General features: G+C 50.9%; 1 protein-coding gene across 1 annotated transcript in view; it reads right to left on the bottom strand.

Moving 5' to 3' along the window:
- Nucleotides 1–11347, bottom strand: part of ANKRD11 (ankyrin repeat domain 11) — a 38053-nt gene extending 26706 nt beyond the window's left edge. Inside the window, exons 1-2 of the mRNA XM_010174388.1 lie at nt 11261–11347; nt 2171–2309 (exon numbers count right to left, since the gene is read on the bottom strand). Coding sequence (XP_010172690.1) covers nt 2171–2309; nt 11261–11347 — 226 coding nt within the window. The remainder of the gene's footprint in view (nt 1–2170; nt 2310–11260) is intronic.
- Nucleotides 11348–11574: the final 227 nt, after the last annotated feature.

The raw sequence follows: 11574 nt of genomic DNA, 5'->3' as shown, positions 1-11574 counted from the left end.
CCCAGCTGACTCATTTCCTCTCTTCAGTCTCCACCAAAGAGGTTGTTAGAGTCTCGCCTACACCTTCCCAGCGTTTGCTGAGCCCAGTTCGTCTCTAAACGTGTTTCTGAGCACAATGACCACCTCCCGGTCTCCAGCTGTCCTCCGTGCAGGCAGGGAGCTGGGCTGTTCCTGCCCCTCACTCAGCCCTGCCTCTTGCACACCTGCTTCCCCAGGGAGGATGAACTCTGAAGAGGAAGAGGAAGATGTGTCTGAAGACAAAGAGTCACATGCCTGCTGAAAGCAGAGGGGTAACGTGGGAGCCCATGGGGAGGGGTGTCTCACGGGCTGCACTGCTGCTCCTCTGTACCCTGCAGCAGCTACAGCCTCTCCCACTCTCCCTCCCTCCTCTTTTTAATTTGGTTTCCTTCTCGCTGCTGCCAACAGAAGCATTTCTAACATCTCTACAGCCAGAGAGAGACCAGAGCCCTCTGAAAAGCAGCTAACTGCTGCTGGGGGACAGGGAAAGCGAGCTGGGGGAGACCTACCGTGACATTTTAGCTGTCACGAGGGTCAGAGAGCTCTGAAGCAAGTTTGGGTTTAAATTCTCAGCCAGGTATTGAAAGTGGCAAAAACAGCCTTGACAAAAAGCAGCAGCTCTGGTTCTGGTTCATCAGCTCTGTGAATGAAGATCGTCCGTGTCGGGCTGCAACCCCATCTGCTCCCCGACAGCCGGGGACCCCCCCTTCCCCCACAGCTGCAAACCCTCCTTTATCCGCCCTGCCCATCTGCACGCCACGGACACCAATCGACACTCCATCCCTGCAAACAGCCACCAGGACGAGCTGTCGTTTGAGGAAATGAATTAATGGTTTGAAATCTTCTCTCTGGACACAGAGTTCAGCAATTGAGGAAATCAGCTCATGTAGGCTGATGCCCCACATCAGACCACCTCACACATTCACCAGAGTAACAGCAAATACATCTTTTTTTACCATTTTTAAGCATATTCTCAACTTTCAGTCCATTTAATCTTTGCACAATTATTGAGCCTTACCTGACCAGAACTATTTCCCAGAAACGTACAGAAAGGACCTCCACAAACTTCTGCCCTTAAAGCCACAGCTAAGCCCCTTGGAAGCAAACAGCATTGTTTTCTCCATGTCAAAGCTTTGCCACAGCTCTTCCCAATGGCTTTACAAAACAATTAGCCCATTCAATGTCTCTGTAGCTACGTGAGGCTGTGACACACGAGTGCCACATGTACCAGCCACTCTTCGGCCACCAGAAGTGACCTGCCCAACCACGACACAGCCAAGCTGAAACACCCAAAGCAGCACCAATGCTTCCCAAAAACCAGGTGTGTATTGAGAACACATCGCTTGGTCATGCTGCAGCCACCAAAGCAACCCAGGGCAGTCCCACGAATGGGGACAAACAGGTCACCTTCATATCCTTATGGTCCTGAGGACCACCTGCACCAGCCCCAAAGAGCTGATCTCAAGACCCAAACAGGCCCAGATGGTCACACCACCAAAGCCACACCTCCAGCCCATCAGCGTGACCTCCAGACAGTTTTAAATGTGTTTGACAATGCCTGTGCACACACCAACTAGAAATAATTTATCAGTTTTAAGAGTTAAATACTAAAAGTTTAAAGCACCAAGCCAACAAATAGCTAGAGAGGTATACATATATATATATATACACACACATATATATATATACTTTTATACAGACATACACATATATATCAGGTTTATTTTAGGCAGACACATGCAAGTTCATTTTTTACTGCTTGTTTTTGTTCTTTTAAAGGATATTCAGCTTTATTATTTCCCAAGTCCTTACTAGCAGGCCCAGAACTGCTTCTTGGCTCATGTGAGCTTCAGTTCATGAACTGGACTAGTCAGAGCACACCAGCAGCCACAGGAAGAGTCTCTGGGCAGAGCCAGCTCTTGGGCCCGTTCAATACATTACTAAGAACATAAGGACCCTAATCCCCTCAGCTCCAGCTGTGTGTGCACACCACAGCAGCTGTCCTCTTGTCCACATGTCTCTTCCTTTAATTAATAAATACATGGAATTTGATCCAACACTTCAGTACGGATTGTCTGTATACTGGATAGTGTCTGCTCCCCACCAGCCCCAACATACGTGTTTTTGAGGGTGGAATATGTCATTTTGGTACCTGTATCCGAGTCTTTTTGATCTCCATTTGTTCCAACAGTGAAAGGCAACTTCCGTTTGGTTGCTCGCTCTTTCACCTCTTTGCCACCATCGCTCCGGTCCAACTTGGGAGTCTTGGTTAGAGAAACTTTATCTTTATCCTAGAAAGAGAAAAGACCAGATTAACAAGAGCCTGTGCCCACCTAACCCCCAACATCCAGCCTCACTTGTCTTCTCTCCTTTCCACCATGGGTTTCCAGCACATCAGGGTTTAGCATCTTTCAGAAAGGAGACTCCACCAAGCCCAAATGCTAAAATATCACTAGAGAAGAGTGAGGCCAACCAGGGCCAATGCACATGAGAACTGGAGCCAACGCCTTGTGCGCAGCTGTGAGCACATGGGGAAGGCAGGCTGGGCTGGGGGAACACAAAGATTCCCAAACACAACCACTCCCATTGTCTGGGAAGGGTTTCCTGATCCTGAGCAGAAGTGGGATGCCAGGGAGCAGGCACAGCACACCTGAGGGACACACACAAAACCCAGCATTAAAGCCCTTGGTTCAGTGTGGAAGGGTTGAGGGCTTCTCCTTGCGGCTTGTGGTATTTCAGGCACAAGAACACAGCAGGACTAGTTGGGCTTATGGGATAACACGTTATTCTGGAGCCGGTAAGCGGCAGCGGGTAAGTCTGCTGACATTACTGACCGTGGACAGGATCAGCTCCACAGCCAAACGCACTTGGAAGGTTTGTATGGTACAGTCAGAGTAACGGTTTGTACCAGCAAGGCCAGTCCAGCTCTGCCTGTACCCACAGGTAGCACGTTCCACCCCACAGCAGGCAGGTCCATCAGCTCCTGGCTCTGCCTGCGCTCCCGCAACCGCCTCCGTCCCAGGGTAACGACTCCAACAGCAGCTCCAGCAGCCCCAGCCCCAGGGCTGTGTTTGGGGTTGATCATCTCCAACGTCCAGCTATGTGCAAACACCACGAGGTGTTCTCAGGGGTTGAACATTTAAACCATCCCTCTCCCACGCAGGTTTTAAGAGGGGAAGCAACCTGAAGGACAAAGCTACCAACACTGCGTAAGAGCACGGAAAGCGACGCGGACGCCTGGCTGAGTGCTCACTGCTTCCTCAGAGAGGCAGACCTATATCTGCTCTGCACTAGTCTTTTTTATTCAGATTAGTTTGGATTTTAATATTTTAAATTATTAATAATTTAATAAAGTGAAGCAGGTGATGCTGGGGACCGCTCAGTATGAACAGCAGGAAGAAATTTTGAAGAAACATCCCAAGCAAGACAAAGTTACCAAGTATTGAGATGGGCAAGATTTTTCAGATGAACAGCAAGAGCTGGTACATAACTCAAACTCGAGGAGTTTAGTACACTGAGAACATACACAGACTGAAACCAGGCACTGGTGAGTTCTGTATTTGAGGCACAGTATTATTTTAAGCAAGTGCTTCTCGTTTGAACACTGTGCCACTGCACTAAAAACAAGGCCAGAACCAGCAGCTTTGTGACAGATCTGATTTCAATTACCTAGCAAAACCCAGACTTTAAGCTTTAGATATAAAGTTAGATTAAATAAAAGAATCTCAATACATTAAATCATGCAAGACCATCACTGGAAACTCAGAGAAGCCAATCTAACAGAAATTCCCTTGTTTAGAGAAGCCCAGTCATGCTGTCTGCATCAGCCTCAGCACCCTGGCAGGTGGCTCCTGTGCCAGCAGTCACAAGACCGCGGCGTCACTGTGTACACTGCTCCTTCCTCTGCCCGAGCTGCTGTCTGGTGACCAGACTTCACCTGCAGATTAAAGAGAAATTGTTTAACTCAGACCAACGGGTTCTGCTTGCGTGTCCCCTCTGCGATGGGCAGCATGAGAGCCCAGCAGCTACACGGCCCCTCTCACCCGTGCTCCGGTGAGGACTAGAAAAAATGGGCTGGGGAATCCCTGTTTTTGGTTAAGCAAGTGAAACAAACGTATCTGACAGTGGTTCTGGGGGCTGGAGGCAGCCAAGACACGCTGGGCTGCGGGTGCGCAGGACTTCACCTCCGGAGCCCGAAGAAGGGCAGCCCTGCTCGGGAGCAGGCACCGCCAGCCCTTCCTCAGCACAGGAGCAACGGGACAAAGTCACAGCAGCCAAAACAAACACTCCAGCATTTCATTTAAGCACTCTGGATTTAAATGCTTTGGTTGTATTTTTTTTTCCCCCTCCTGACGTGAACAAAAATAGTTTGCAATAACAGATGATGCCACTTGTATCGCCAGCTGCTCTTCTGACCAGCTCAGAGGTGCACGTAGGGCCAGGGACGAATGACCATCTCCCAGGACTGCCTTGTTGGAAGCAGGTACGTTGGTCTGTCCTTTCCCTCCCCATTTGAACACAAGCTCCAACAGCAACACTACATTCAAACCCCACCAACCCTGCACCAGCGCTGAGCACCTGAGAGGCCGTGTCCACGTGGGGTGAAGCACCATCTTCCCTGGATGTAACAACTGCAGAGACGTGGCCTCAACATTCTCCTTTAAAAACCGCACTTCAGGACAATGAGCAGCCCAACAATTTTTGCCCTTAAAAGTAAAGAGAAGACCACATGTGTGCCTCTTCCTCTGCTGCCCATGGCCAGGGCACGCTGGCACACCGCTGGCAAACCCGGCACCGTGTCCTGCTCCAAAAGCAGGAGCTGTTTGCACCTCTCACGCCAGACACGTGCGGTGCAGGTTTGCCAGCACGGAGCGGTGGCAGATCCCTGGGAAGAGAGGTGCTTGTACAGGACTCTCAGATGGATCACTCATAGCTGACGCTTTGAAAATGATGCTTCCCTGCATCAGCCACCGTGCTCACTGTCTGTGCCACAATTCCTCGCCCGGAGCCTCCAGAGCAGCTGTTCCACGAGTGTCTGAGGACCAGGACAGCCTTTGCCCGCTCTCCCAGCAGTAGGGCAGGATGCGGCCAAGCCCCCGGTACCCCATGGTGAGATTTCCTACACTCCCAGACACCACTTCACATTGAGAGCTCCAACAAGAGATCAATTGTGCTCAACACACACACACAAAAAATGATTCTTTCGTTATTTATTGCCTTAAAATAGATTTCAGATGGAGCAAACCCATCGTGTCCTCTGCTGCCCAAAAAGCCTCGCAGGTAACCTGGCTCCGGGCATCAGCTGGCAGCGCTGCTGCTCTTGCACCCCATGTAAAAGCAAATGATGGTTGGTGACAGCTTGTTTAAAACGTACATTCCCTAAAATTCCCTTAATCCTTGGACTTTGCTGCTGTGGTGCAAAAGCCCAAAGCTGCAGGAGGGCTGTGGTGCCTGCAAGCCAGGTCAGTCATCTGCTGTATTAACGCCGTACGGGATCTCTGCACGCTCAGGAGTAAGAAAAAACTCAGGACAAGTAAAATACAACTTACTCTAGAAAGTTATTACAATGCTGTTAAAAGCTCTGCATTGGAGGAGAGAGAAAAAAGAGAGGAATTAGGCAAAAAACCTTCCCAGCCAGGATGGTGAGCCCAGCATGGAGATGGCTGCGTGAATCCCAGCGTCGGGCACGCTCGGGCAACGCTTCGTTTGCATTTGCCCCAACGCTTGGAGCCCCTAATCCAGTGAGTTCAGCAAAATTAAATACCAAAGAACGAAGGAAGTGGCGGCGGTGCCAGCACTGCTTTGAAGATTAATTTGTACGGTAGCACAACAATAACCTTTTCTACTAATTGGAGCAAGGAAGATCCAAACTTTGCTCCCCCCTGGAAAGCAGCGACCTGCTGAGGGTGCCTGCAGCAGCTGCAGCGAAACCACGGCAGAGGAATTAAGGCAGCTTGGAGAGTCGTGTTCCTGAAAGTAATGAGCGTTTTCATTTTCTCATTTTAAGCTTTACTTCCCTAATTATTTGCAATTTTGTAATGAGGAATGTACTCATGTTCAGGTCTTCTCACGTTTAAAGTAAGCTCACTCAGCTGAGTCAGGTTTCACAGAAGGAACAAATCCAAATTACTCGACACTGCAGAGAAACTCGTATGAACATCCGTGTTGAACACGGGCTCGGGGCTCTCAGAGGCCAGGACAGCTCTTGCTGAGGGTAAGAGAGGGAGTTTGGGGAATGGGGGTGCTGGCGAGAGCTCAGCAACAAGTTCCCCTTCGTGGGTATTAATAAAAGCTGCTTTGGCGAAGGGCAGACCATGACTGTAGGAAAAATCCCCTCCTGTCACGCTATGTTATTAGTAAGATTTACTATATGAGTAACTGAACCCACCTCGACTTACACTTGCTACACTTAAAAGCTGCATCCCAAGCTGCTATCAGCCACCACGGTTTGGAGCACAAACCCATCAGGAACCGGTCCCCAGCAGCTACGACGACCTCAGCCACGCGTGCGGCGTACGGACTGGAAGTGCTGAACTGCGTCTGTGCCGAGCTCTCGTTATGACAAAGATCTCTCATCAGCCAGAGAGACCCTGATATCAATCTGCTCGGGTCATTTATGACATTTACAAATAAAAGCCACTTTTCACCCTCACGCAGAGCTCCAGCTAGGCCAGCTTACTGTCCCAATGTCACTTCTCAGAGCAAAACCAAACATGTCTTTCTTTTTGATGCAGAATTCTGCGAGGCAGAGCCACATACAAACCCAGGCAGGGAAATGTGTATTTCAGCAGAGAAGCTGAGTGAGCCTGTGCTCACTTTACTGGACAGGCCACGCAGCTGCTCTCCCCGCTGTCCGTACGAGCCGCACGCAGCCGGGCTGTGCCATCAGTGCCCACACACAAGCTCTGAACTGCTGCCTCTGCCCGCGCACCGGGAGCTGTGCCGGAGCCGTGCCGGCACTTCCACACCGACAAAACCTGACTCACAACCCAGCTGCTTCTGCAAAGACTTGCATGACCAGCGATGGAAATCCCCAAAGCCCTTTGTTCTCCAAAATGAGTTGAAAGTATTTCAGGTTGCGATGCCAGGAAGAAGTAATCAGCAACCAACAAAACCAGCCTCGGTAGCCTGGGAGGAGAGAAGGCCCAGAAGGACCAAGGGCTCCAACACCTGTGTCCCCAGGTGATGCCCCACACCAAGGTGACACACCAAACTCCTGCCTTGGGGAAAACAACCCACCTGCAAAAAGCAAATGCTGTGAGAGCAGGAGTCTCCCTGCACTAACACAGACAGGAGCGTGTCGTTTGATAGGACAAGAGGAAATGGCCTCAAGTTGTGCCCAGGGCAGTTGAGATGGGATGTGAGGAAGAATTTCTTTGCTGAAAGGGTTCTGAGGCATTGGAAGGGGTTGCCCAGGGCAGTGGTGGAGTCCCCATCCCTGGAGGGATTGAAGAGTCGTGTAGACACAGTGCTGAGGGACATGGGTTAGTCATAGGGGACTTGTCAGTGTTGGGTTCATGGTTGGACTCGATGAGCTTAAAGGGCTTTTCCAATCCAAGCCATGCTGGGATTCTGTTTCCTGAACAGGTCTCTGCTGTGGAGGAGAGAAGGGGCAGGAGAAGGGTTCTCACCCTGTGTTACACAAAGGGACGGACACAATCTTACCCAGAGAACACACTGGAAGTGGTGGAAACCAAACCCCAGTATCCTCTAAATCTGTGTCCCTTGTGGCCTTCCCAAAACCAGGGTGAAACACACACGGATTGGCACAAACTTCCAAAAAATTTGGGTCACAATCAATGCTGCAACTAAACATTACAGAGACACCTGGAACTGAAGTCCTGTTCCTGGGTGCCTTGGGCCTTCACCGAGGTCTGTAAGAAATACCACCTGCAACAACTATGGGCTGCTTATCTCCACTGAAATGTCAGCTCTTCAGTGTCCACGTCACCCAGCGCTTCAGCACGTTTCAGGCCCCGGCACGTGGCTCTGCACAGCCCAGCACGTATTTGCGTGGCACAGGAAAAGCCCTACAACGCCAAGAGGTTTCAAGAAGAATTGAGAAATGAGGAGAACGTTCCCTTTTCTGAAATTAGGAGAAAAAGCAAAAACTTTTTGGAAGCACAGGAAAAATAATGAAATAGGAGCAAAATGTATTCATACTACTAAAATTATTACGGATAAAAAGTGTAGCGGTTTTCCTCCGTCACTCATGTGGAAGGCAGCCGAGTTTGATCCAATATGGGTATCAGGAGGTTAGCATGTCCCCCAGCAAGGCTCCCCCACTGAGAAACCACCACCCCATCACCCAGGAAAGGATGAGAAGGCAGCACTCTCAGCAGTTCTCCTCACATCGTCTCCCCCTGTTTGCTCACTTAACCTCTGCTAGCTCCTACGAGCAAGTCCAAACCCGAGGGTTAAGCCCTGTTCTGCTCAGCGTTCAACTACCGCAGCAAAAATGCGATTCAGACCATGCAAGTGGGAGCATTTCCCCCCTAAAGAGACAACTCCTCTGCCACAGCCGCTGAGCACACGGCGCAACCACGCAGCGAGCGGTCCCAGGCGCATCAGGAAATGGTTTCCACAACCGATATAATTCTGGCTGCGGTGTTCTGCTCAGCCTAAGTCATGAGTAATCTGCTTCTGGTATGGGGATCTGTGGATCTAAACCAGAAAGGAGAATTATTCATATATGGCATATGTATTTTTTACAAAACCCTTCAGGCTGAACTCAACCAGCAGAAGCGACCGCCCCGGGCAGGCTGTACGCAGCCATATAAGGCTGGCAGGGCCCGACCGGCCGCCCCGCTGCCGCTGCTAACCCCAGGGAGAAACAGCTCCTCGCTCAACAGCAGCAAAGCAGAGGAAGCATCTAACACTGTCGGCCACGGAAGGCAAGAGACAAGGTCTTTAAATCACTTTGCTCTCGTGGCTGCGCCAGCACAAGTGACATGTCACGAGTTAATAGGTCCCTCCCATGGAAGGGTAGGGAGCTGAGAGCGAGGAGGAGTTCCCTCTCGTAATGAGCTGTGCAAGTGAAAGGCAGCAGCTCACATCCTCTTCCACAAAGCACGAGCCCTCTGCAGAAAGGGCAGCGTCCTCGAGAGCCTGGCTGGGATGGGTTCAAGCGCAGAACTCACACGTTTCCCGCAGCACTCAGCCCACCCCGATGCCAGGACCGCTGAGCATCCCCCACCGTTGCTCGAGCTTCTGAGCCCAAACACGCCAAGGCTGTTTAATGTTAAAATCCCTGTGGATGTTAAGGTCACATTGAGAGGAAAACACTGAAGTGTGACCGCAGCTCTGGCTTCACCAGGCTCAGCCCGTGCCAGCCGCGGTGGGTGCGGGTCCCTCCGTGCAGGGCGGCTCGGGCTCGGCCACAGCTGCTCTCAGCAGTCGCATGCCAAGTGGCAGGCTGAGGCTTTTGGAAGTGTTGACAACTCAAGATAAATGAAAAGCAGCAGCTCGCTTGACAGGCAGGTACAACAGCGTCGGGAAGGAGGAGGAGGTCTAATGACCGAGTGCTTTTACACTGAGTCACTGCTCCAGCTCACGCTCCAGAGTGAACCAGAAACAGGGAGATTTGCTGCACCGTGTCCTTTGGCCACTTAGGCTGGACCTCAGCTCAGTCCCTGGAGGACAAGAGCCTGCAAGTTCCTTCTCCATTGAGAAGACCACAATTCAGTGAGCAGAAAGGCTCTTCCCCGTCCTCACTCAGTACCACTCTCTGCCGGTCTGCGCTGACACCTCTGAATGGGAAGCATCAAATTATTTGTGTCCTAGTTATTTCACCAGCAGGAGATAACTCCAGCTCCCAGCGTCCCCAGCGCCGCTCAGCAAACCTGCTCTGTAAATAACACGCAGCCTTTCAGCTGCCGCAAGTGGATGAAATAAAATGGGAGCTGATTCATATTATAACTGATCCTCTCCCTCCCCAAGCACCTGCGCCAGCATTAAGCTCCTTACACGGCACAGACAAAACCCCGTATTTCCATATCCCGCGCTGCCGGGCTCAGCCTCATTTGCCAGGGTAAATGCTGGTATTTTCCTGATGCAACAGGGCAGATGTTTCACCTCCAACAGCCCCACTCCCACTTCTCACCCCGCTCCTACCAGCCCCACGTCGTGTGTCTGCGCAGGATCGACGCTCCCGCTCTCAGCACGGCTCCTGAACCGGACCCGTGGGTACACGGCGACACAGAAAAGGAACCAGGGAGATGCTGGTGCTCAATAACCAAACTTCTACCTGGGATTTTCCCATTGGTTATTTGTCATTTTTCTCACTTTGTCAATAATGTGACTTCAATCGTAAGAGGAACCACTGTCAGCAACGTGGGTGGGACTGCAGGGGAAGTGACAGAGCAAGTGACACAGCACGGCTGGTGCTCGCAAAGCTCAGCTTCAGTTCCCAGGGTCTGGCAGAAACTCCTGGGGAATGCTGAGGAACCAGAGCGAGGAGGGGAAAGGAAAGTGAATATTTGTTTCCATAGCAGAATATAGTAGATGTAAGTTTTAATTTTTATTTAAAGGTAACATTTGCACCCAGCTTTCTGCACAACTATTTACTGGAAACTACAGATACCAATAAGTATGGAAAAAAAAGCTGAATGGGAGGAGGTAGAGCTTAAGTCTAGAGCAAAACAAGAAATCTGGGAATGAAGGAGAGAAGCACGAACTTAAATTTATCTTTAAACTCAGATTTCATCTCAGTAACCTCACTTCAAGCCCAGTTAAAACCTAAACACTTCAAATAAAAGCCCAGAAGCAGTCATTTCAGCAGAGCAGCTCACACGCTGAGTCCTGGTCAGGCCACACTCAAGAGCCCAGACTTCTGGGTGAAGCAAGACCAGCCAAGCCCGACACAGACGCGGTATTTACAGCCAGAGGAGGAGGAGGAGGAGGTGAAACTCCTCCCTCGCACAGCACGTGCTTGCGAGATCACTGCGTGACTTGGTCCCTCCACAGCGTATGGCAGCAAGCCTTAACAACACACGGTACTGGCAGAAGAGAATCTTCCAAAGCATCCCCTCCCTGCTCGGCCGAGTCGGGTCTGTGCTGCCACCCTTCCCGGGAAGGACTGCAGCCCCCGAGAAATAAAGCAGCCCTCATCAGCTGGCAGAGTGCCAACACACAGATGTGGTTCCGGTGATAACAGCCCATGGCAACCTCCTGCCAGGGCTTGAGGACATCAAGCACGAGGGGCAGCATCCCTAAAGGAAGGCAAGTGAAGTAAACACGTTACCTTTTTCCCCGTTTGTTTCTCCACCATGTCGTTGCTGAGAGAGAAATCTTCTGGCTGTGGTGTTTTAGAACACCCACCCTTGGGCATCGTTCTGCCTTCCTTACTTGATCTTCATTTATGCTGCCATCGCCTCATCATCAACCGTCTGTTTAGAGAGAGGAAAAGAGAAGTTAGACATCTCAAAAGAATCTTTCCACTGGGAGGGAGGGAAGACAAGACACTTCCCGTGGGGATATCCCCCCACCAAACTCTTCAACAGCAACACCAGGATGGCAGAGCACCTCCAAATGCTGCACACTGCTGACCAGAGCGGG

Source organism: Antrostomus carolinensis, unplaced genomic scaffold, assembly GCF_000700745.2.
Source record: "Antrostomus carolinensis isolate BGI_N321 unplaced genomic scaffold, ASM70074v2 scaffold17330, whole genome shotgun sequence".
In the NCBI taxonomy this organism is placed as follows: Eukaryota; Metazoa; Chordata; class Aves; order Caprimulgiformes; family Caprimulgidae; genus Antrostomus; species Antrostomus carolinensis.
Note: the sequence above shows the minus strand (reverse complement) of the source record. Positions and strands in the feature narration are given on the sequence as shown.